General features: G+C 40.7%; 1 protein-coding gene across 3 annotated transcripts in view; it reads left to right on the forward strand.

Annotated features, from left to right (window-relative positions):
• The window catches only part of b4galnt4a (beta-1,4-N-acetyl-galactosaminyl transferase 4a), a 456187-nt gene that overhangs the window by 371702 nt on the left and 56898 nt on the right, over positions 1–27587 (forward strand). For all 3 annotated transcript variants that reach the window (XM_020044136.3, XM_034288228.1, XM_034288229.1), the window contains one exon: positions 13041–13119. In XM_020044136.3, the coding sequence (XP_019899695.2) occupies positions 13041–13119 (79 nt within the window). The remainder of the gene's footprint in view (positions 1–13040; positions 13120–27587) is intronic.

Consider the following 27587-nt stretch of genomic DNA (forward strand, 5'->3'; position numbering starts at 1 on the left):
TTGTTCTCGAATTCTTTCTTCATAACCTTCGGCCCTTTCTTTGCCAAAGGATTGTGTTGTCATTTTATTTTTCTGCAGTGCATGACCGATCATGAACAGCAGACAACAGCTGATATCTGAAATTTCGCCCAAAAAAAGAAGTTGCTGGAAACATTAGGCATTATTAACAGACAAATATTTTATTCATCATGATCTGTAATAAAGGGGACCACCTAGGCAGTAATAGATCTGAAACATCTATTTTATGGGAATGTCCACTATGTATGTCTGACTGTATTATTTCACTCATTTAGCAAAGTGAGTCAGAACCAGAAGCAGAGAGTCAGAGAGATGAGGGACAATCAAAAGACCAATTTAAAGTCCCCTGCTGCCAATTCAGTATTAATGGGAAATATACCATACTTCCGTAATATGAATACAAAAATACTTTACAATATGAGGTCATATTATGATTATTATGACACACACTGCATGCACAATTATTAGGCAAATGTGTATTCTGTATCATATTATTATTTCTATGCACATTTTCCAACTCCAAACCATATAAACTTCAGTGCTCACTGGATTGAATCCTTTTCAGGTGAATGTAATGTGTAATGTGGGAGGGTATGGCAACAGTGAATAGCACCTTATATTAAGGTGTGCATATTTATTAGGCAGCTTCATGACCTCAAGTAAAATGGGCCAAAAAATAGATTTAACTGAAGTCGTAAATTGTAAAATGCCTTTCAGTCGGATGGAACACTCTTGAAATAGCTAAACTATTGAAGTGTGACCACCGAACAAATGTTTTGTTGTGAATAGTCAACTGGCGTGCTAAAAATGCATGGAGAAGAAAAGACGCAAATTAACTGCAAAAGACTTGAGAATAATTAAACATGAAGCTACTAGGAACCCATTATCCTCCAGTGCCACCATAGTCCAGAACTGCAACCTACCTGGAGTGCCAGACAAGTGCTCAGAGACATGGCCACGGTCAAGATGGCTGAAAAAAGACCACCGCTGAATAGGATTCACATGTTGAAGCATATAGATTGGGCAAAAAAATACATGAAGACCGATTTTTCTAAGGTTTTATGGACAGATGAAATGAGAGTGACTCTTGATGGACCAGATGGATGGGTCTGTAGCTGGATCACTAATGGACACAGGTCACCACTTTGAGTCAGGCACCAGCCAGGTGGAGGAAGGGTACTGGTATGGGCTGCTATCATTAAGGATGAGGTAGTTGGACCTTTTTGGGTTGAAGATTGAAGACTGAAACCTAACCTCTCATACTTACTGCCAGTTTCTGGAAGATACTTTCTTCAAGCAGTGGTACAGGAAGAAGTCCTCAGCATTCAAGAAGTCCATGTTCTTTGATCAGAACAATGCTCCATCACATGCATCCAAGTACTCCTTTGCTTGGCTAGCAAGCAAGGGCCACAAAGAAGCCCGAATAATGACTTGGCCCCCTTACCTGACTTAAATCCTATTGAGATCTTGTGGACCCTTCTCAAATGTGAGATTTACAGTCAGGGAAGAACACACACCTCTTTGAACAGCATTTGTGGTTGCTGCTTCAGCGAAAGTTGTTCATGAACAGATCAAGAAACTGACAGACTGCATAGATGGAAGGCTCATGGCAGTTATTAAAAAGAAGGGTGGCTATATCGGTCACTGAAAAGCCAGAAATGTTACTTAATTTTCATTTTGTGTTACTTATTTGTTGCACTAACTCAAAAAATGTAGAATAAACAAGTGAGTTGAAGAAATTATGTTTGTAATTTATTTGCCTAATAATTCTGTACACTAATTGTGCACACTTATTTACTAATTTTTCCTTTGTTAAACATTCAGGTTTGAGGTTTGACTGAGAGCATTGTGTTTGTTCAACAATAAAATATATCTTGAGGAATACAATTTGCCTAATAATTGTGCACACAGTGTATATAATCACAGTCTCAAATTGTACTTGTGTTGTTCTGGTCTCAGCCTTGACTCGGACTCAACCCTTTCCTTGTTGTTCCGGTCTCGGTCTTGTCTCGGTCTCGCCTTCCTTTGGAGCCTGACTAGATTTTTTTCGGTCATGGTCTTGGGCTCGCTTTAGGTGGTCTCGAACACAACTCTGGATTAGGGATAGGCCTAATCAGATCTTAATTTGTGTTGGATAATTAGGATGCCGGATTCAACTGTGTCAGAAAAAAAAGGCTAAATTGTTTTAACCTGTCTGGCAGTGACCATTGATGTTGCACCTGCGTTTTATATTATAGCTGGGCCAGTCTCAGATTTATCACGATCTACAATTTAGTATTTTCATAAAGACTATTTGAAAATGTGGAGCCAAGCACTGGCGAATTGAGTGGTATTATATTTTTCTCTAATTAATTTGTTAATGTCTATGGTAACCCATTCCAATATTCCCCCCTTTCCCCATAAAATGGTTGCGTCCTAGAGTCCACTTGCACCTGTCACTGTGCTGCTCCCCCTCCCTTCCAGTGAAAACACAGGGTGTCGATCCATTATACAGAGCAGGCAGGGTTGTACTATACTAAACTAGCACTAATGAAAGAAGATACTGTTGCACAATGTAAGGCAATTGTCAATATTATTGGGGAAGTTAGCTAGCTAGCAAATTTGCAGATGAAGTAGCTTGTAGCAAGCAGCCATCATTGCCTGGTAGCTAGCTAGCAAAGGGGCATTGAACAATGTTGATGTAGCTTGCTGTAGATAATTCAAATGTCAATTTCATCTGTGGAGAAAGTTAAGGTTTATCTACAGTAATTCTAATTTAGACATCTCTGGACATCTCTATAACATCAACAAAATGGGATGTGTTGTCATATGTGATAAACAGTTGTAATAAAAATGATGTTAGTATATTGAATTGCTACTCTATTTATATCCTCAGTATATTCAGTGTTTGTGTACTTCAAGCAATATAAGTTATTCATTTTCAGGATGATTTGATTTATGCTTTTGCACTTGGCAGAATATTATAAACAATGTCTCAGTGTAAAATACTGCATCTTTTCCATGAATGCTGAAGTTGCATATATAATACTTAGGGAACTCCCAACACTCATAGAGATTTTGCATACTGGAAAGACTCGTACCTAACTTTGAACACATAAACATGAAAGTGTAGAATGTCTAGGGTGACCAGACGTCCTGTTTTTCAGTCCGTTTTCAGCTGTCCCGACTTATTTAGAAAAATCACATTTTGTCCCGTATTTATACTTGTTTTTTTTTTTTTTTTTATTGGTCCGCTTACTGCCCATTCGAATTTGGCAGGTTGTCATGATTTGCCACCACTGTCAGTTTTAAGTTCCTTATTTTTTACAGACTATGATCCAATCACATTTTGGTTCTCACAAGCTGCCAAGCCCAAGCACCTGTGCTCGCAAAATCCCACCTTGCTGAAATAACCATACATGAAAGCAATGTTATTTGGGCAAGTAAATTTAGCATTAAAGTGCACAGCTTTCTATGACAAACTCATAAGACAAGCTTATGCAAAATTGGCTCATGCGAAAAGTACAACAGGCCACCGGACTCCACACCCCCCAAATCAAATTAGCAAACGTTAGTAGGTATAATTCTGTTCTGTTATTACAGTTGTTGTCGTGTACACCTGAAATGTAGGCTGTGTTAATTTTTGAGTATAATGTGTTCATGTTATCCATGCAAACAGAATTTTGTTGTTGTTTCAATCCAATTAATTAATTTCTCACATATGCAATATTTTGTTATAATATATGCAATTGCATGAAGTAAAATTTTAATAGTGTTGAAATTATAAAGAAACAGCTGGTAAATAGCAAGGTAATAGGAGGGAAGCTCTGGGCTTTAGTTTGCAGGTGTTAGATCGCCTCTCTGCTCTCCACGCCTCCAGAAGATGGTGCATGTCCTTCTCACCCTGAATGCAGCACATTCCCAGGCCCCAATCACCCGAATTCTGAACACCTTTACTGCCTTTTCTTTCGACTCTGTCTTTAGCCTTACGATTCTGTACATTTGCCCATCTGAAGTCCGTGCCTAGATCTCTTCCTGCCCCTGGTTTCTGTCTTCTCGATTTTGGAATTGTACTGTACAATTAAGATCTCTTGTGTACTGAACCCTGCCTGCTTGACCTTGATTTTTGGCCTTTTGGATATTAAAATACACGCTCTGCATAATCACTCCACCTGGTCCCTGTGTCATATTCGTTACAGCAGGGTCAATGCCTGGCTGTTACACTTCAACTGCACTGAAAGAGGGAACTCACTTGAAACTAAATGGAAAGAAGAAGGCTAATAATGGTAGATTGCATGGTAATAGGAGGACAGCCATTTTAATTGCAACTACGCAAGGTAATATGGAGTTAACAGGTATTTAAGAATTGTTACAGAGACACAAGGTAATATGGACCTAACAGGTAAGTAATTGGGGATTGTTACAGAGGTATAACTGTAAAATTCAGATCATTACTAGCGGTTACAATGCAAACGTTTGTGGAAAGAACAATTAATCTCTGAGGAACTGGTAGGTACACTCAAAATACACATGAAATGAAAGGTTAACAACATTTGATAAGGGAGAAGGCTAATGCTGTATTGCATGTTAACAATATAACAGCATTGCAGTAAAACTACACAGTGTTTTAAATACAAGGGAATTTAACAATTGAGTTGTGCTGCAATAACAGTAATGTCACAAAATAAATTAAATACAGGAGTGCAACATATTAACTGTTGACAAATTCTGACGTGGTAGTAGCGGTTTTCATTCTGTATTGTTTTGTGGAACATTCCTTAGTTTACTTGTTATTTCAGCATAAACAAACAAACGATAAATGGGTGACTAGCATGTTCTTATTAGTGTTGCCGTCTCAGTTACAAAAAAAAATCCCTAAAACATTCCTAGCAGTTACCTACTATTTTCCAGAGAAACATGCTTACAATTGATGTGTAGTTACCATTTGTTACCCAGTATTTTCCTCTTTGTTTCTATGTTGTTTCCTGGAAATAACCTAGATATTACCTCGTTATTTCCATTCTGCCAAATAGCGGTACCAACACACCTATGCATGTGAATGAGGTGTAATGATGAAGAATGATAATAAGGGTAGTAATTGTTTATAATATGAACTCGGTGAGCAAGTCAGACACAACTTACAGCGTTAGGTTCAAAACCGAGTATTCCTAAATAGTACAAAGACCACCCACCATGCCGAGTCTTTAAACAAGTTAGGAATCTATTGTTAATGGATGCTCCTAGCACACGTTTGTGCTATAGTGTGTTTCAGACACTTATAGTATAATTAGTAGATTTGGACATGATTTGTGAGGATGTGGAATATTGCTGGTTTGTACTTATGGTTTGTATTGTCAATCAATCAAACAAATGTATTTATAAAGCCCTTTTTACATCAGCAGGTGTTTTACAAAACAGCCAGCCTGAAACCTCAAGGAGCAAATAACAACAGTGTTGAATTACAGTGGCTAGGAAAAACTCCCTAAAAAGGCAAACATTTTGGAAGAATCCTAGAGAGGAATCAGGCTCAGAGGGGTGACCAGTCATCTTCTGGCTGTGCCGGGTGAACATTTTAAGAGTGCAAGTTGTAATAATTAATAAATGTGGGCTGAGTCAAGAGTTTATTTAAACCTAGTCCGGGTCAGAAGCATGAGCAAATGGACAAGGACAGGGACAACGGCAGGGTCAGCAGAGTGGAAGCTGAAATCGTCAGGTATCGTCTTGATCTGCAACACAACCAGGAGGACGTTGGACAGGGACAGCAATGAGTCTTTCAAGCCTGGCACTCTGGAGGTGTGGGCCAAGACCTCATGTCCTCCTAAGTTTAAACAGGGCAGGAGACGGAACATGTAGAAACTGCATTCCTTAAAACTACAAAGATTTACAGTCGAGAAGGAGAACTGACCCTAACAGGACCCAACAGGCTGGAAATCGATCCACCCACATTGCCTAGCTTTTACCAGAGGGACACCCACCAACCGCAACCACCCTAAAATGAGGGCCGGGTATTGCCCAATTGCATGATGGGCGCAACAGAGAGACAACAACAAGCCAGTGACTCTGCCCCCAAATGGCAATTGGAGGGAGGGCATGCCAGTGGCGATGACAGCCCACAGCATACCTTTCCGGTCACCTTCACACCCCTGGGCCAGACTGCACTTAATCATAGACATGCTAAAGAGATGAGTCTTTAGTAGACACTTGAAAGTTTGCACCGAGTCTGCACATCGAACCTTAGTTGGTAGATCATTCCACAGTAGTGGAGCTCTATGAGAGAAAGCCATGCCACTGGCTGTTTGTTTTGAAATTCTAAGTACAATTAGAAGGCCTGCATCTTGCGATCTTAAGTTACGTTTAGGTATGTAGAGGTTAGTACTGGAGTTATGTGTTCAAACTCTTTAGTTCTAGTTAAGATTCTAGCAGCTGTGTTCAGCACTAATAAAAGTGTTTTTATTGATTTACCAGGGTAACCGGAAAGAAGGGCATTGCAGTAATCTTATCTAGAAGTAACAAAAGCATGGATTCGTTTTTCTGTATCAGTTTTTGATAAAAAGTTTCTGATTCATGCAATGTTCCGATGATGAAAAAAAGTAACTGTTGAGATATTATATATGTTCATCAAAGGAGAGGTCAGGGTCGAGGGTAACGCTGAGGTTTCTTACAGTGTTTTGGGATATGACCATTTAGCCTTTGAGGTTTACAGTGAGATCTGCCACAAAACTCTTGGTTTCTTGGGTCGTAAAGCAAGAATTTCTGTTTTTCTGGAGTTGTAAAACAAGAAGATCTCTCCTCCACTTCCTAATATCTGAAACGCATGCTTCCAAAGTAGCTAATTTTGGCACTTCTCCATGCTTCATCGAAATATACAACTGTGTGTCATCAGCATAACAGTGAAAATATACATTGGGATTCCAGATGACATCACCCAGAGGCAGCATATACAGATCTGGAAAACCACTGGAAGACCACTCCCAATGTTTTTTTCAATCAGCATGTATTGCTGTCATTCCATTCCAGTGTCTGTTAAATTCCAACACAGGCACAACTAATTTTACTTAATGAGGTACTGATTAGGTGATTACCTGAACCAAATCAAATTTAATGAGGAAACTTAGGAAATGTAATAAAAACCACTACTGTGGTCATCACTATCCTGAAAAGGAGTGATATGCGACATACGCCCTGAATTCTAATAGGACCAGCTGGATGACAAAAACAGTGCAAGTAGTACCTCAAAGGTAATTAGAATTAAAAAATGACTTTGAGTGAGGAAAAGAAGGGTTCAATTCTGGCTTTACTGGCAGAGGGATACAGTTAGCGTCAGGTTGCTTCCTTCCTGAAAAGAGCCAGGCTTAAGTTTGCAAAAGACCATAAGGATTGGACCGTAGAGGAATGGAGTAAGGTCATCTTCCCTGACGAGTCAAATTTTCACATTTGCCCAACACCTGCTCATCTAATGGTTAGACGGAGACCTGGAGAGGCCTACAAGCCACAATGTCTCGAACACACTGTGAAATTTGGTGGAGGATCGGTGATGATCTGGGGATGCTTCAGCAAGGCTGGAATCGGGCAGATTTGTCTTTGTGAAGGATGCATGAATTAAGCCAAGTACAAGGTTATCTTGGAAGGACACCTGCTTCCATCTGCTCTGACAATGTTCCCCAACTCTGAGAATTGTTTTTTCCAGCAGGACAATGTTCCATGCCACACAGCCAGGTAAATCAAGGTGTGGATGGATAACCACCAGATCAAGACCCTGTCATGGCCAGCCCAATTTCCAGACCTGGACCCCATTGAAAACCGCTGGAATTTGATCAAGAGGAAGATGGATGGTCACAAGCCATCAAAGTGGAGTGGCAAGAAGTCACCCAACAGCAACGTGAAAGACTGGTGGAGAGCGTGCCAAGACGCATGAAAGCTGTGATAAAAAATCGGGGTTATTCCACCAAATATTTATTTCTGAACTCTTCCTAAGTTAAAACTAAAAATACTAAAAAGAAAATATTTTGTTGTTGAAAAATAAATATGAATTTGTTTTCTTTTCATTATTTGAGGTCTGAAAGCAATTCATATTTTATTGTTTTTTTGGACCATTTGTTATTTTCTACAAATAAATACTCTATAGATACTTTTTATTTGGAATTTGGGAGTAATGTTGTCAGTAGTTTATAGAATAATAAAAATCTGTTCATTTTACTCAAACACATACTTATGAATAGTAAAACCAGAAAAAACTTTTGCAGTGGTCTCTTCATTTTTTCCAGAACTGTATAGTGAGAACAATGATAGGCCCAATACAGAGCCTTGAGGAACACCAAAACATTCCTTTGATTTGTTTGAGGATATGTCATAGACTCCTGTCTATGTTCCTAGATAAAAGAAGAGCACCACTCCAGCTAAGAGTCCGATGCTCTTTAGTAGATCAGGCTTGGCCCCTATTTCTGTGAGATTCCCAAATAGAGAGCCTACAAACTCTGCAACTAGCTGAACTCTGTTTTTAGCCAGCGATTAATTTGCGCAAGTCTGCTGTAGAGCTTGTCACTACACCTTGCTGGGAGGGGCCCAGAGACAATTATTCAATGCCAACACATCTTTCTAGCTAATTTACACACTGATGTTACACACTTATGATGTTCTGCTTTGTAATTTTTCACAACAGTGCCAACATGAATAACAATATCTTTATACTTGACAGTTTTAAACTTCGCTAGCAAGTCTGTGGCTCTGACCCCCGGTAAACAGTGTACGATCACTGGCTAATTGTTTAATATAATACAGTGGGTAATGGAATCGCAGATGTCAAAAGTTTTCAGTTTTTCCCGGGACACAGGTAGAACATGCCTACCGGTCATTCCCCTCCGAATACGGCTCGGACCTTGGCTCCAACTCGAGTGGGGAAAACCTGTTGAAAGTCTCTGTCGGCTCTAGCAGCTACGCATGTTTAACTGGTCGGTGGCATTTCTTCCCAGTGACTAAGAGAACGTTATTTCCCGACTGCAGGAGAATGCCGGGGGGCTAACAACACTATCGTTTCTTCCTGGTAGTACAGACGCTGTTTTTTCAGTTTCTACACAAACATAATCCTTGCCTGACATTTGCGTCTGAAGCTGAGCCTCTAACTCTGCTATCTTCACCTAAAGATGATAATACTCCTCTGTGTTAAAATTAGAACTACTACACTTATAAGGCATAATGGTACTTAGCTTCGGATGTTTAGGGGCGAGTAGCTCCGTTTATTATGTCCAAATAGAGTCCTGTTGTAGAAAAGTTGGGTAAAAAGTCAATAGATAAAAATATTACATTGGTAAACTCCTAAAATAGAATTTTACCACTAGTTCATATAAACGAAATTTGAAAAAGTTTGGCTGGTGTCCATGTAGGTAACAGCAAGCAGCGTACAGCACGTCAACAATCCCACGATGCAATAGAAATTGTAACTTTATTACTTGATTGGAATAAATTGTATTCCTTTGAAATATAGATACTCCGTAGCCGTCTAAGAAGCCCAAGCCATCCTGACTAGGCATGGAGCGGGCTGTGAGCGGCGATGTTGCCCTCACTGCCCCCAGGTCTCCCTCCCTTCGCAAGGTATGGGCCGAGTCTGACGGTGTTGCAGATTTGGCTCTACAAATGTTTTCTTCAATAAAAAGTTAAACAGTGCTTTAGTGTGAGGCAGTGTCTGAGTCTGTTAAACCAACTTGCATGCCCTAGTTTGCCTCCATCGGTGGCTATTAGAGACTCAGCGCGCACTCTCTCTGTCTCTATGTCTGCCCTGTTGTATATGAGCAGCGGCGCAAGTGAGCGGCTTCTCCCTCATTTTCGCCCTGCAGAGTGCAGGTTTTCTAAATGTTTTCACTTGTGCACGCTCTATTCCCTTCCCTTTTCAGTGTAGTGGTAAAAGCTATGTTAGCAATGTACAGGATACTTAGTTTTCTCAGGGAGTTATAGGTATAACTACTCTATCCTCTCTACCCACCATCTCCCATAGACTTAAGCGCCGACTAGCGTGTTCAGGTACATCTCTCATTTCACTGTCGGCCGGTCTCAAGTGTACTCGCTCTAGAGTGCAGCCCGGTGTTGCCTTAGCGGCTCCTCTCTTCCCTGCCATTTACGGGTTACAGAACACTCTGAGATTTTGCAGGACATTATAGACATAAGCACTGTAACTTCTAAAACCGCCATCTGTCATAGACAAACTCCGGCTATCGGGTTCTGATGCATCTCTCACTCCTCTGCCGGCCGGTCTCGGGGTTACTTGCTCTAACAGTGCAGCCCGGTGCTGCTCGGCATTCCCCTAGCAACGTGTCTCCACTCAGGGTGCAACTTCCGCGTATGCAAATGCTGGGTTCCCCTCTCCCTCAGATTCCTATGAGTGAATGTACAGCAGGATGGCCTAATGGTTAGCGATCTTGGCTCTTGTTCTGTGGACCTGAGTTTTCTGCCCAGCTCCTCGTTTTTTTCTCATCTCTTTCGCTCCCTGCCCTCCTTGGGCGTGTCTCTTTCTCTCCAGTCAAGCTCGGTGGCGGTGGGGCAGTGAGGGACTTCAACGTTTTCCTGACCAAGGCCCCCAACTACAAGCTCTTCCTCTCTCACAGAGGAATCATCACTGTACTATGTCAGCCTTGCTCGATCGCACGAACAGACTGGGTTATCTAAGTCAGTTTCGCTCGGTTCCCTCTTCGTTATCGGGAATAGTGGAGACAGAAATGTCATCGTCCGACAGAGCATCTGCTCTCCTGTCGGAGGTAACGGAACTGTTGAGCAAAGGAGCGATCTCAGAGGTGCTGGGGGATCTCAGACAGGACAGTTTTTACTCCCGTTACTTCCTGGTTCCCAAGAAGACGGGAGGAGTGAGACCGATCTTGGATCTGCCCAATCTGAATGTGCACATAGCTAAACGGCCGTTCCGTATGCTCACCACTACTCACCTGTTGGAAGCCTTCCTACCAGGAGATTTCTGTGCGAGCATAGACCTCAAGGATCACTTCCATGTCCCGATCGTTCGCAGGCACAGGAAGATTTACCTTTCAGGGCAAGGTCTACAAGTATATGAGGATTCCATTAGGATACGCTCTGGCTCTGCGCACCTTCTCCAAGTGCTTGGATGTGGTGCTGGAGCCCCCTGAATTTTGCCTATCTATACGATCTCCTGATTTTATCCCTGTCCCTGGAGCTGACCAGAGTACACACTTTCAGAGTGGTGTCTCTTCTCACGCGTTTAGGGCTTGCTATGAATTGGAAAAAGAGCTCTCCGAAACCAGCACAGCGTTTTTTTTTTACCTGGGTCTGGTCATGGACATGCACACAATGACAGCGCGCATTTTGGATGCTCGGGCTCTTGATTTTCTCTCTGCCCTCATCCTGTGCCTCTTGTCCTGGTTCGGGCCTTCATGTCCCTCATGGGCATGATGGCAGCAGCGCACGCAGTGGTCCCTCTGGGTCTACTGTACATGTGCAGCCTGCAGGCCTGGTTAACTTGCCAATGGGTCAAAATTGTGCGTCATCGCCATTACAACTACGCGGGCACCTGGAATATTGGAGGGATCCCATGGTGCTCTCTCAGGGCGCATGCCCACCTTCGCTGCCCGGTGGCCAGACTTGGCGCTCTGCAGTGTGACCTTGCTAAGGGGCTGGGCGCTTAGCTGGGCAGGGCGCAAAATGTAGATGACATTTGCGCCTGGGCATCGTGGTCGTCGCCTTCGGCGTTTGGGCGTTTCTATTTACTGGACGTCTCCCCCACGTCTTTTGTTTAGTCAATTCTCGGCGCAGCTGCCCAAGACCTCTGAACTATTCTATGGAGTTTCGTGCTTTGCCTTGATTCTATCACTGCATAAGACGTGACAGAATTATGTATTCCTTTGTTTCCCTTTGGGCAGCTTATGTGTTCATAAGCCTTCCCCTTGGGGAAGATTTTGCGTCATTAATGCATTCGATCATCCCTTCTCTGACTTCAGCTATTGGGGATGTTTCATCTTGGGGCTTTAGGTGACGTTTTTTTACTGAACCCTGCGAGTCACGCTGGTTGGGTCAAGCAGGGAGTACTTCCTTGGCTCGCTGTAAACCACTAGGAGTGGAGCCCCTCAGACCTGTTGCCCTGCCTTCCCCTGTGTTATGCTGGATAAACTCGGGAGGGTGTTCTCTGAGCTCACAGATCCTATTTAGGGGAACGACGAGGGGCGGGACGAGGGTAAACCACTGGGAGCTAAAGCCCCTCTAGGTGGTGGAGCTCCACTAATATAACCAGAGTTACATTCCCGATAACTAACGTTTATTGTACTCATTTTCCTAGCCGTCCACCCAGAAACCTTCTAATTGGTAAACTTTCACCACTTACTACACCACCAATCCTGACTTTGAAGCTGGTGATCAAATTAGCCTAATCTTTTTCCTAAATGAAAGATTTTTTTTAAAGAAGGTCAAATTATACAGCTCTGGAAAAAAGTAAGAGACCACTGCACCTTAAAAAATAAAATCCTTTCCAAAAAAGTTGATAAGGAAAGTTTTGAGTGAGGAACAGGAGCGTTCAATTTGAAGTGGTCTCTTAATTTTTACCCTTCTTTTCCTCACTCAAAACCTTCCTATTTAAAATTTTGTCTCTTTATTTTTTAAGAATATTAAAAAAAAAGATTATAAGAAAGACAGAGTCTGATATTCTCCAAAAAGCAAAGATAATTAATAAATTGCAGGAAGAGGAGGTGCCCCAAAAGATTCCCTTTTGGCATTCTACAGCTGATTCATATGACCTCATACAAGATGCCATTGACAATGACTCCAGAGCGATTTTTACCACTGTACTGTCAGGCTAAAACCTAGGGAGCTTCACTTTGCAGTATTTGGTGTTCTGCTGTATCAAGGTCTTTATGGCAATCCATCAGCTGCATACCACATACTTTTCTATCATCAATCTCTTTGTATCATTTGAATGAGACTTTCTAAAACCAGACTATAAATCATATGTTATCCCATTTTTGTATGTACTTGAGCATTTACACATAAAACTATGTTCCCCTCTGACCTCATTCTCTCTCTCTACCTCTTTTCAGCCTAATTGCATCCAGACAATACTACTTTGAGATCCTTCACAAGCAAGATGACAAGGGGTCAGACCATGTGGAAGTTGGGGTAAGTTCACACAACTTTCTAAATTCATAGGGATGTAGGTTGCCAGCAAAGTAGTTCAAATGTTTTTGCCACATTGCAAAGCATTTGCTACACATTTCAAACGGTTTTAGTGTACTGAATTAGACCCACTGAACCCACTGAAGTTCCAGATGCTTAGTGCATTGCTCTTTACTCAAACTACAGTGGGGAGAACAAGTATTTGATACACTGCCAATTTAGCAGGTTTTCCGACTTATAAAGCATGTAGAAGTCTGTAATTTTTATCATAGGTACTCTTCAACTGTCAGTGACGGAATCAAAAAATAATAATCCAGAAAATCACATTGTATGATTTTGAAGTAATTAATTTGCATTTTATTGCATGACATAAGTATTTGATACATCAGAAAAGCAGAACTTAATATTTGGTACAGAACCTTGGTTTGCAATTACAGAGATCATACGTTTGCTGTAGTTCTTGACCAGGTTTGCACACACTGCAGCAGGGATTTTGGCCCACTCCTCCATACAGACCTTCTCCAGATCCTTCAGGTTTCGGGGCTGTCGCTGGGCAATATGGACTTTCAGCTCCCTCCAAAGATTTTCTATTGGGTTCAGGTCTGGAGACTGGCTAAGCCACTCCAGGACCTTGAGATGCTTCTTACGCTGCCACTCCTTATTTTTCCTGGCTGTCTGTTTTGGGTCGTTGTCATGCTGGAAGACCAAGCCATGACCCATCTTCAATGCTCTTACTGAGGGAAGGAGGTTGTTGGCCAAGATCATGCGATACATGGCCCCATCCATCCTCCCCTCAATACGGTGCAGTCGTCCTGTCCCCTTTGCAAAAAAGCATCCCCAAAAAATGATGTTTCCACCTCCATGCATCACGGTTGGGATGGTGTTCTTGGGGTTGTACTCATCTTTCTTCTTCCTCCAAACATGGCGAGTGGAGTTTAGACCAAAAAGCTCTATTCATCAGACCACATGAACTTCTCCCATTCCTCCTCTGGATCTTCCAGATGTTCATTGGCAAACTTCAGACGAGCCTGGACATGCGCTGGCTTGAGCAGGGGGACCTTGCGTGCGCTGCAGGATTTTAATCCATGACAGTTTAGTGTGTTACTAATGGTTTTCTTTTTAGACTGTGGTCCCAGCTCTCTTCAGATCATTGACCAGGTCCTGCTGTGTAGTTCTGGGCTGATCCCTCACCTTCCTCATGATCATTGATGCCCTACGAGTTGAGATCTTGCATGGAGCCCCAGAACGAGGGAGATTGACCATCATCTTGAACTTCTTCCATTTTCTAATAATTGCGCCAACAGTTGTTGCCTTCTCACCAAGCTGCTTGCCTATTGTCCTGTAGCCCATCCCAGCCTTGTGCAGGTCTACAATTTTATCCCTGATGTCCTTACACAGCTCTCTGGTCTTGGCCATTGCGGAGAGGTTGGAGTCTGTTTGATTGAGTGTGTGGACAGGTGTCTTTTATACAGGTAAGTAGTTCAAACTGTTTTAGATTCCGTCTCTCAGAGTTGAAGTGTAGCTATGATAAAAATTACAGACCTCTACATGCTTTGTAAGTAGGAACACCTGCAAAATCGGCAGTGTATCAAATACTTGTTCTCCTCACTGTATGTGTCTCTGTTACTCACTTCCTTTCTAGCTCCTTCTCTCTCTGATTTTGACTCCTGCCCCCTAGCCCCCATTCAATACTCCTTGCAAACAGGTTCACAGTGCAGGGAAATAAAAGGCTGGATATATTAGGTGCAGTTGGACAAGATGTATCTGAGTCCCTTCACAGTTCATTTTTGTTTATCCCACTAATACTACAGTACAATCCTTTATGCTTTGTCATATTTCAGCAAACAACTAGGTCGCCTCTGTAGCAAACAAAACATGACGAATCATAATCACTGGAAAAACATGTTAAAATATATTATTTCAGCATTTTAGATTTATATAGCAATTACATTGTCCCACATGTGAATGTACAAATAGGACTGATGAGAACTATTTACCAGCTTGCATAGTGATTTAGTTAATGACTGAGTAGCATCCATAATAAAACTTGGCAAACTAATGACATGTTCAAATTTGTAGCACTCAAAACATTACGAAGTAAAACAACTGTGGTGTAAACGGAAAAAACGCCTTTAGAATCGCTTACTAAATTTAGTGGTTTGTACTGTACTCTTTCAGTAAGATGTTTTGTATATGAGGAATAAATGTGCATTCCAGAACTCACTTCTAGCCAATCTTAACAAACATAAAATATATATATTTACAAAGAAACGCTTACTACCCAAATCTATATTTTTCTTTGACTTTCTGGTGCCAATGACTTTTGTACAGTACTGTGTATTCCTTCTAGAAATATTGTTAAAAATTTACAAAAAGGATTTCATTTTTGTTTATCAGCTTGCTGTCATATGAATCAAACTTTTAATTCAGTGAAAAATCGTATGAAGTCATAAATAAATAATTATTTAAAACAATGTTGATAATGTTTTGGCACATTGAGAAAATCTTACAAACATATTATTATCAAAAAGTATTCAAAACTACAAAAGGAAATAACCTCAATGCCAACAATAATTTGTTGTTGCCAGGAGAATGATTCTTCTGCTAGTTTGTTAAATGACATTAGAACTTTGATTGGAACCCGGTCTATGGTCTAGTGAGAGTAAAATGCAACTTTTGGCAGCAAACACCAGAGATGGGTTTGGTGAAAAAAGGGTCATGGCCATGCAGAAAATAACCTAATCCCAACTGTGAAGTACAGTGGTGGATTTGCTGTGTTGTGGTCCTGTTTTACTTCCAAAGGTCCTGGGAAAATTTTAGGATACATGACCACATGTACTCTATCAATTTCCTTGAGATTTTAGGCCAAAACCTTTCAGCGCCTGCCAGGAGGCTAAAACTGTGTTTTTGTTTTACCTTCCAGCAGAACAAAAATCAAAAAGCATACCTCCAAAAACACACTAAAATATGTAGAATCAAGCTTTTGCAATGACCAGCACAGTCCCCTGGGTTAAATCCTATTGAAAACCAGTAGAGTATGGTAAAGATGATGTGATAAAGAGTTCACAAGTGAGGACCAAGAACTCTGTAAAGTTTCTGTATGGAAGAATGGTCCCAAATCCCTTCCTGAAACACAACAATGGCATTTTGTACTGTCTATTTTGTTCATATTTACCTAGAGTGCCAGTAATTGGATCTGTCATAATCCACCAGGATGCACAACAAAATGGCTAGCATTAGTTCTGGTGCCTTGGACAAATCAGAACTTAACCGAGCATCAGACAAATTACACAATATTTTAGCTCTGGGTTAACTGAATAACTATAACCACATAACTACAAACTTATCACGCTCTCTGTACATTGGCTTCTATGGAACACCTGGTGCTTGCATATGAGTGTGTTTGTGTGTGTTAGAGAGTGAATGAAAAAAAGAAAGTCAATTTGAATTATTGAGCTTGTTATAAGACAAGATCTGGTGTGTTGTGTTTCAGAAATGCATAGACTCAAGTAGGCCCATGTTGTATTGTCAGGCAGACAGGTAACTGATGTGTGAAGCCATAGGCTAGGTTCGTGATTCACACACCATCTCCCCTGGTAGTCATGGCAATAGGAAACCCAACTGAACTGTAACAGAACTCCAAGTTGGCTAATGATGATATTCCGTGGGGGTTGGATTGTAATGCTTGGTGAGGAGTGAAAGGGAGAAAGTGTGTGTCGCAAGCACTTGTATACCTGGATGTGTGCATATTTCAACTTTAATTAATTGATAATAAAAATGATTTATCAACTGCGACTTACATTTACAGTAGTTCATTTTAGGATACTGTAGTAGAACAACCCTATAATATCAATACAACTGTAGTATTTGTAATGTATTTTACTCAATTAATTTCCATTGTCAATACTATACAGCTCCGGTAAAAATTAAGAGACCATTGCACCTTTTTCTTTCCTTTCCAAAAAAATGTAAAAGGAATGTTTTGAGTGACGAACAGAAGCCTTCAATTTGCATTGGTCTCTAACTTTTAACCCTTCTGTTCCTCACTCAAAACATTCCTTTTCAACTTTTTTGGAAAGGAAAGAAAAAGGTACAGTGGTTTCTTAATTTCTTCTGGAGCTGTATATACAATTAGGTCTGGAAATAATTGGACACTGACACAAGTTTGGTATTTTGGCTGTTAACCAAAATATATTCAAGTTACAGTTAAAGTACAGACTCTCTGCTTTAATATGAAGGTATTGACATCGACATTGGAGGAAGGGTTTAGGAATTACAGCTCTTTGATATGTGGCTCCCTGTTTTTCAAGGGCCCCAAAGTAATTGGACTATTGACTCAAAAGCTGTTTCATGGACAGGTGTGGGCTATTCCTTCGTTATTTCTTCATCAATTAAACAGGTAAAAGGTCTGGAGTTGATTGCAGGTGTGGCATTCACATTTGGAAGCTGTTGCTGTGAACCCACAACATGCTTTCAAAGGAGCTCTCAATGCAAATGAAACAGGCCATCCTTAGGCTGCAAAAAAAAATATTATATCCATCAGAGAGATAGTAGGAACATTAGGAGTGGCCAAATAGTTTGGTACATTCTGAGAATAAAAGAATGCACTGGTGAGCTCTGCAACACAAATAGGCCTGGACGACAACAGTGGTGGATATATCGTAGGATCCTTTCCATGGTAAAGAATACCCCCTTCACAACATCCAGCCAAGTGAAGAACACTCTCTAGGAGTTAGGCTTATCATTATTTAAGTCTACCATAAAGAGAAGACTTCACAAGAGCAAATACAGAGGGTTCACCACAAGGTGCAAATCATTCATAAGCCTCAAGAATAGAAAGGCCAGATTAGACTTCCCAGTTCTGGAACAGCATTCTTTGGACATATGAAACTAAGACAAACCTGTACCAGAATGATGGGAAGAAAAAAGTATGGAGAAGGCTTGGAACAGCTCCTGTAAAACACGGTGGAGGCAGTGTGACGGCATTGGCATGCATGTCTTCCAATGGAACAGGGTCACTAGTGTGTATTGATGATGTGACTGAAGACAGAAGCAGCCAGATTAATTCTAAAGTGTATAGGGATATGTTGTCCGCTCAGATTCACCCAAATTCAGCAAAGTTGATTGGACTGTTCTTCACTTTACAGATGGAAAATGACCCCAAACATACTGCAAAAGCAACCCAGGAGTGGTTTAGGCAGAGGTGGAATATTCCCAAATAAAAATATAAAATGTACCTGTTTTCAGTACTCAAATAATGCAAAGTAAACAAATTCATATTTATTTTTCAACAACAAAATACCAATACAGTGGGGAGAACAAGTATTTGATACACTGCCAATTTTGCAGGTTTTCCCCACTTACAAAGCATAATTTTTATCGAAGGTACACTTCAACTGTGAGAGATGGAATCTGTCCCCTTTGCAGAAAAGCATCCCCAAAGAATGATGTTTCCTACTCCATGCATCACGGTTGGGATGGTGTTCTTGGAGTTGTACTCATCCTTCTTCTTACTCCGAACACGGCGAGTCCAAACATGGTCACTTTCAGCATGATCATTGATGCCCTACGAGGTGAGATCTTGCATGGAGCCCCAGACCGAGGGAGATTGACCGTCATCTTGAACTTCTTCCATTTTCTAATAATTGCGCCAACAGTTGTTGCCTTCTCACCAAGCTGCTTGCTTATTGTCCTTGTGCAGGTCTACAATTTTATCCCGGATGTCCTTACACAGCTCTCTGGTCTTGGCCATTGTGGAGAGGTTGCAGTCTGTTTGATTGAGTGTGTGGACAGATGTATTTTATGCAGGTAACGAGTTCAAACAGGTGCAGTTAATACAGGTAATGAGTGGAGAACAGAAAGACTAACAGGTCTTTGAGAGCCGGAATTCTTACTGGTTGGTAGGTGATCAAATACTTATATAATGCAATAAAATTGCAATTAAAATCATACAATGTGATTTTCTGGATTTTAGATTCTGTCTCTCACAGTTGAAGTGTACCTATGATAAAAATTACAGACTTCTACATGCTTTGTAAGTAGGAAAACCTGCAGAATCGGCAGTGTATCAAATACTTGTTCTCCCCACTGTATATATACAGCTCCGGGACAAATTAAGAGACCAGAGAGAAATCAGAGAGGAGCAGAACCCTTCCGTAGGGTATCATAACTTGAAACCAGTGGAGTGTAGAGGACTGGGCTGACATGAGTGAACTAGGCAGGCTGCAGCTCTCTGCATAATTTCCAGTGATTTTGTGTCACATGGAGCTCAGTTTCAGCAGGCCAGATTTGAAATCACTGGTGCCTGGATTAGGATCTGCACTGTTTCCTGCATGAGGGCAGGGTCCTCTCATACTGTGGTGCAATGTGAACTTCAAGAAGCAAGTCACAGTAATGCACTTTGGGAAGCGGACACCATAATGGAGAGGTCTTTCTGTTGACAAGTTTTCCCTCATTGGAAGAACAGTCCGAGGTTGAGGTGGTGGGCTGACATGCAAGCAGAACTGTGTGCCGTGCATGCAGAGATTCATGTTGGCACCAGAGAAATTATTCCGTGACTAGGGATGCAGGGATGGTATGTCATCGAACCATGCGGTTCTTCTTCTACAGTTCAATACGCACATGTGAACCACAGAGTTACAATATTATGCCGGTCATTTTCCTAGAATTTCCTAAATATGTTTATTGCTGCAGACTACACGCACTTTATATATTTAGACTGGAGTCTTGTGAACAGGTAAGGCAGGCAACTGCTGGGGGCCCCAGTCCCATTAATTTTACTCAGCAATGTCTCAAAATATGGCAGTCGCAACCTCCTCCCCCTTTTTAACAACCAATGGACGATTTTCAATTATATTTCAGTAGGAAACCTGCACCCAAGAGGTTATCTGCAGGTTTCAGGAAGTTATATTTAAGACATTTTAAGACTTTTATAATGCCACAATGAATTCAATGAGACCAATTTCACAACAATTCTGAATCTGTTCAGATATAAGAACATTTGAAGAGGCACTGCCATCTTTCAAATCTGCTGCGTGGGAAAATGCTGGATTCAGCGTTTAATACAATGATGAAGGTAAGAAGACCGTGAACAAAGAGCAGTCTGCAAGCATTGCTTTGCCACTGTCGGCTACTCAAGTGGAAACACTTCTAACATGATGACGTCATTCATACCGAAACCATACCATTACCATGACCCACAAACCGCAATAAATACCAGACCATGGGCCCACTGTTCCATTGCATCCCTAACCTTGACCGGAGAGGTCATGTGAGGATATGACAAAGTTTAATGACTTGGTGTATAGAGAGAAGATGAGACATAGAGTCTTGAACAGAGCCATGGGAGACACCAGCAGTGAGAGCCTGTGAAATATGACTTTTGTGTCATACAGTGAGTTTTGTAACTGAAAAACATAAATACTTTTTTTTGTGCATTAGAAAATCAATGTCACCCTGTGATTATTGATTTAGATGTTTTTGTTTAAATATATTAAACAGAACAACATTTCAAAGTAACATTAGTTATTCATTAATATAATTAGAGGTAAGGGGTTTGAATATTTTAGAAAATGTTCATTTGCTTTTTCATCTGTTGTGAAAGCCAACATTGTCTTCCTGCGCTAGTGATGTGCAGTTTCTAAATTATAGTTGGCAGCATTAAAGAAAAAAAGACATGTTAATGACTGATATTTGGAAACAGTGTGTGGTTGGAACATTGGAAAAAAATTTCTTTTACATATTTGGACACATGGATAAGTTAAATGACCTTTGTAAATTAAGCTAATCCAATTAATTAATTCACACCAAAATGTTACTTTTTTGCAATTACAATAAATAGATATGCATAATAAAATGCCAAAAATGTAAATCAGGTGCATGAAAAACCGATTACAAAGTTACTGGAACAGATTAACTCCAGGCTTCCATTGCAAAAAATAAGCTCCAGGCTTCCATAAAGATGAGCTATTTGGTCTGGTTAAACCATGTATGTGTGTGGTAACACATCATGCCAAGATCAAAAAATGTATCTGATGCCCTCAGAAGAAACATGAGTCTGGGGAGGTTGTTACAAAGCCATTTCCAAGCATTTTGAAATGCATCCTTCCAGTGCCTGACACCTGGGTAAGGAGCATAACCACTGGAGCAATATTCACTGGACAAATGAGTAAATCTGGCAAAGTTGTTTGGCCACAGTTCCAGACATCTTGTTTTGCAAAAACAAAACATTGCCTTTGAACAGAACCTCATACCAAAGGTAAAGCATTGAAGCATTTGGGGCCTTGCCAGATTGCCATCATTGAGTCAAAGCCCAGATCCCAATCATATCAAAATGCTGGTGGGGGCTTTGAAGCGGGCTGTGCAGTCAAAAAAGCCCTTGAATATGACACAGTTGAAATTAAACTGTAAAGCGGGTGAGCAAAAATGCTTCCCAGTCGATAATTGGGTCTGATAGACAGTTACCAGAAATGGCTACATGAAGTTACTTCAGCCAAAGAGGGCAACATCAGCTGTTTAAGCAAGGGATGTACTTTTCAAGGGGGCATATTTACTTTAAAAAATACTGTACATAAAGAGCCTCTGCTTGAGTTACAAACCTTTGACTGAGTTGTCTTACTTTAATTGTTTGTTTGTACGATTCTACAACAGGATCAGTATCCAGTGGCATCTGTAACTACACCTCGTTTAACATGTATCAAGAAACTTTACAAGGCTTAGTCACAAATGTATTCAAAGCCTCCTCTGCTGAATTAGGTGCTTAATACATAAAATCATGACTCTTCTGAAGTTTATCGTTCACCGTTTCCTCTGGGCGTTATTGACCGAAATGAACAAAATGATTTGAAAGATTTGTTCTTTTCACTAAATGCCTTGAAAAGATCAGAGTAGATAAAAAGAGTTTCTGTGTGGTCCAAAAACATACTTTTTATATCACACTGAATTCACAATACTGTGGGAGGATTAAAAGTGTAGGTAGCAGTCATGACTTCCCCATCCTTAGAGAAAGTCCCACTCTTGCATTTAGGTCATTTATTAGACACGTATGAAAAGTAGTGACACAAGGCAGCAATCAATATCAAAGGCAGGATCAAGACCTGGGGATAAATACTGAGTTAGATCAAATCAAATGAAACGCTAAAAAAAAGTCCTATAAACAAGGTTGGTAGCAGTACCCTATCAAGTCCAGGGATATGATAATAGTTCCATCCTGAGTTAAATCTATGGACTTCTGTGTGTGGATCATCTGTGTGTGTGTCTGAGTGTCTGTCCGACACCACTCTGACACACTGACACATCACGTCGTAAAGACTAGCTTTGTGACACACAAAGGGCAAAACAAACGGCGAATCAAATGAGTAAACGACATGGGCAGCAGGGTGTATCTCGTCAGGTGGGTTCGGCGAGCGGTGGACCGACGGCATCCCGCAGGACTGAACAGTCAGGAAGAACCCAAAAAAACAGATGTTAGTTCTCTCCCCCTGGATTTCTCAGCGACTCTTCATATGGCTGCCCGAATCATCCCTCTCGAGAGGCAGGTGTGTGAGGGTGTTACTGCCCGGCCCGGCTGCTTCTCAAAAGTTTTGTACACCTCCACTGCGCACACTTCCTCCACACTCCCAACGCATTCCATTTCTCTCCCTGTGTGCCCTCTCCATGGTCCTGATTCCTCCCACCCATGCCGTCTTTCTGAGGCCGCGAGAGGCAACCCAGACCCATGCTTCACAGTATTAAAACTACAACTACAGTGGGGAGAACAAGTATTTGATACACTGCCGATTTTGCAGGTTTTCCCACTTACAAAGCATGTAGAGGTCTGTAATTTTTATCATAGGTTCACTTCAGCTGTGAGAGACGGAATACAATAATACAAAAATCCATAAAATCCCAATGTACAATTTTTTATAATTAATTAGCATTTTATTGCATGACATAAGTATTTGATCACCTACCAACCAGTAAAAATTTCGGCTCTCACAGACCTCCACTCATTACCTGTATTAACTGTACCTGTTTGAACTCGCTACCTGTATAAAAGACACCTGTCCATGCAAGATCTCACCTCGTGGGGCATCAATGATCATGAGGAAGGTGACCGTGTTTGGACTCGCCGTGTTTGGAGGAAGAAGAAGGATGAGTACAACTCCAAGAACACCATCCCAACTGTGTAGCATGGAGTTGGAAACATCATTCTTTGGGGATGCTTTTCTGCAAAGGGGACAAGACGACTGCACCGTATTGAGGGGAGGATGAATAGGGCCATGTATCGCGAGATCTAGGCCAACAACCTCCTTCCCTCAGTAAGAGCATTGAAGATGGGTCATGGCTGGGTCTTCCAGCATGACAACGACCCAAAACACAAAGCCAGGGCAACTAAGGAGTGGCTCCGTAAGAAGCATCTCAAGGTCCTGGAGTGGCTTAGCCAGTCTCCAGACCTGTACCCAATAGAAAATCATTGGAGGGAGCTGAAAGTCTGTATTGCCCAGCGACAGCCCCGAAACCTGAAGGATCTGGAGAAGGTCTGTATGGAGGAGTGGGCCAAAATCCCTGCTGCAGTGTGTGCAAACCTAGTCAAGAACTACAGGAAACGTATGATCTCTGTAATTGGAAACAAAGGTTTCTGTACCAAATATTAAGTTCTGCTTTTCTGATGTATCAAATACTTATGTCATGCAATAAAAAGCTAATTAATTACTTAAAAATTATACAATGGGATTTTCTGGATTTTTGTTTTAGATTCCATCACTCACAGTTGAAGAAGGCCTATGATACAAATTACAGACTTCTACATGCTTTATAAGTGGGAATACCTGCAAAATCGGCAGTGTATCAAATACTTGTTCTCCCCACTGTATGTATTTTGTATTTTACTGCCTGGATTTTATTCTTATGTATTTTGGAAAAAGATATAAGGACAATGCCAGCTTGTAGATATGTGCGCTGAAGGACATTCTCCTTAAACAGCTGCAGTGTGTCTGTTGTTTTAAAGAGGCAAAAGCCATAATTGGGCATCACAAGATTGGGAGGAGGGAAAACTGCTGTAATTCTAATATACAAATTCACTTTTGGTGGTGGAACTTGAATACCCTCAATGCATTGCAAGTTTTTATTTTAGAATTTTGTGACCTTAGCTTACTATTTGAGTACTATATGATATTCAATAAATAGTTTTATGAAGGTGTGTGTTTATGTGTGATTCCATTACTGTCCATGTTGTTCAGGTTAAAGGGAAAATCCACTGACATTATTTTTCAGTCTGCCTACAGTACATCATTTTGAGTGATTGAATGTATTCATATTTACAGCAGTCATTTATTAATTTCATGCCAGGAAAGTTAAACCACTGACTAATTTTCTCTGACTTTGTAAATGCTACAGCCTGACTGGAGCCCTGTACTCAACTTCAAGGGTAGGCTTTTCCAGGGGGCTGTATTAGTTCTTACAGATTCAGGAGCTTGCTATTTAGCTCATCTTTTTTAGATTGAAACAATTACCTCTTCTGATGATTGAATCACTATACAAATACTATGAAATTGCTATTGATTCTGAATATTGAGTTTGGCTTAATAACAGAAAATGTAGATGGCTGGTTTCTTCCAGTGAAATCTAAAAACTGACATAATTTGGTCATAAAACTGAGGAGGAACTGAAATGTCACTTCAAAGAGGATAACTGGAGATGTATTTTGTACATTTTAACAAGGTGCAAAAGTACTTGGTATCTTATTTACAATTTTATTTTGCAGTAGTTTTATTATGCTTTGTCTATGTAGTCCATCACTGACCCTACTGGCCTTTGAAGTGGGTTAGATCTGAATAGAAAAGACATGTAGACATGCATTGCATGTGCAAGTATCCAGGTACAGTATATCATGACTTGTTTGGTTCAGTGGCTAGGTTTATTTGAGCATAATGTTATTGAGATTAAGTCTATAGTAAAGTTTCTGTTAGGTTTAGTAGAAGGTAAGGAGAAAGGGAACATGGATACTTATGTCCAAAATGTGTGTGTATTAGCTATTTTCCTGGCCACACTACTTTAACAAGTCCCCTGTGCTTGAATACATTTCATACTTTAGAGAAACAGCAGATTTAGTATGATTCTAACCTCCACAGCGTTACCCAATGGTCATAATATATCCCAGATTCTTATTTATTAAGAAAAAGATAGCAACAGATTCCCACTTGTCTTCATACTGAAATGCCTACAGTTCCGTGCCTAAAGGTATAACGTCCCTCTGGGGAGCCATAAAGAGGTTGATTTGTTTTGTTTGTATTAGTTTCAGGGGATAAATAGAGGCTATCTGCAATGTATGTCTTGGCAGGGGCTCTGGGGGCAAATGGGTTTGCCTAAATGGGCCGACATTTTGTGCAGGAATGAATTAATTGGATAGAAAGGAACACAGCTGCACACCCCCTTGAGCAATTACATTTTTTTGTCTAAAACAAAAGATTACTTTTGTTTCATGAGATACACAGTGTGTATAAGAACTAACATTCACAGCAAATTGTAATATAAACAAATAACAACTAACCATCTATAGTGGATCTTTGAAAGAGAGAAAAAAACATGTCTGTCAGAAAGTTTTAAACAACTCCTTTCTGGCAGCAGGCAATGAAATATGACATGTCAGTCTGTGGTAATTTCAATCCTTCTTCATGAGTGAATCAGTGAAGGAGAAATGATTATGAACAGTTTATGAAAACAGTCTTTTCCAACACAACAACAAGTGTGTTTGTTACAGTGAATTCTACATTTTGGACAGTGAGAGTTTTTTGGGGATGCTCTGTATTCCAGCAATCGGATATAAGAATTATGCAATGACTATGTGGTTAAAGTGTGGACTGTCAGATTTAATTTCGGGCTATTTTCATCCAAATCATTCTAGAGTGTTTTGACAGTTGGCTTCACAGATGTCTTAATACTCAAGCTCAACAATAAGCTACTTGGTAGACCAAGGAAGTCTTTTGCTGCAGATGATCAAAGAATGGTCACCATAATGAAGAAAAAATAATGATCAACCAGGTAGCTTCCAGAAGGAAAGCATGGATTTGTCAGATGGGACGTGTGCAAAAGACTTCATCTGCAACTACAGAGGCATGACTGCACGGTACAAAAACACTAGTTAGCCTCAGATCAGGATGGTCGAAAAAAATACCAAAAAAGGGACTGCAGAGCCAAGGAAAAAGATTAGACAAAATATTGAAATGTACTTACGCGATGGCAAGAGGAATGTGTGGAAACATATAAAGGGGTGTGTGTGTGAGAAATTGTACTTTGTACTATCTAGCCTTTCAAACAGAATCCTTTCCATATGTTAAATGTCTAGCATAGAAGCATCTCTTGTCTTAAGGTGATAATCAGGCCAAGGTGTTAGAGGTCCATTGTCATGTAACTCTGCAACTCCCTTCCTGTAACCTGCTCCCAGCTTTATATCCAAAAGATATTCATCCTGACCATGTGTTACCTCCTGTGGTGTACCACTTGCCTTGTCTGGCAAGATTCAGTGCTTTGCTGTCTAAAGCTCTTATTCGGGCCTCAGGAAGTAATACAATGGTAGAGTAATTGTCTTAACTTCCATAGTTTAAGATTTCAATGATAGATTCTATATAAGCAGGAGGGATCAAGTATTTTTGGAGAGATTCTGTGCATGCGGACTCTCTCCATGCAGCATGTTAAAACTTATTAAATGACTCTGCTATACTTTGTAAATGAAGGTGTCATTGTGTTATTAATCTATCAAAATCTATGAGAAATTCCACAACAGGTGACAAACTCAAAGAAAAACCTGAATTATTGAGTAGAGGAATATAATGAAGGCAGATGCTTCCATAAAGGTGTACTGTACTGCCTGATAAAATTAAGCCATTAACATCCTTTCATGCTCTGTGGCATGAGCAGGCCCAGCTGAACCTGATTTTGGATCAAGATGGCAAGAGGAAAAGGTATAAAGGACTTTGAAAGATGGTTAATTATTGGGTCTCTTCTAGGATGACCGTTGCTACATCCACAGGGCACGAGGGGTCACTGAATGGTTTGAAGAGTTTGTAAATGATGTGAATCATATGCCATGGCCTTCGACACAAGAGTCACAAGATAGGTAGAGTCACAAGATCTCTACCTAAATTAACACCTATGGGAGATTATGGACCGATGAGACAGCCCTCTCCACCACCGTTTTCAAAACGCCAAGTGATAGAATATTGTATCTTTTGGAAGAATAGTTCCATTTCTCAATTTTTCCACAGATGGTAGAATCAATGCAAGTTTAGTTGAAGCTGTTCTAGTGGCTCATTGTGGCCCAACACCTTACAGAGACACATCACATTTGTTTTTCCTTTGATTTGTCACATGCCTATTTGTAATGCATAGTGGGGTGCATGATTTGAGCATGTATGGCTGCCACTGAAACTCTCTCACTTATCTTCATTGATGATGTAACTGCTGACAGCAGTAGGATGAATTCTGATGCATAC

The sequence above is a fragment of the Esox lucius genome, chromosome 19, assembly GCF_011004845.1.
Source record: "Esox lucius isolate fEsoLuc1 chromosome 19, fEsoLuc1.pri, whole genome shotgun sequence".
In the NCBI taxonomy this organism is placed as follows: Eukaryota; Metazoa; Chordata; class Actinopteri; order Esociformes; family Esocidae; genus Esox; species Esox lucius.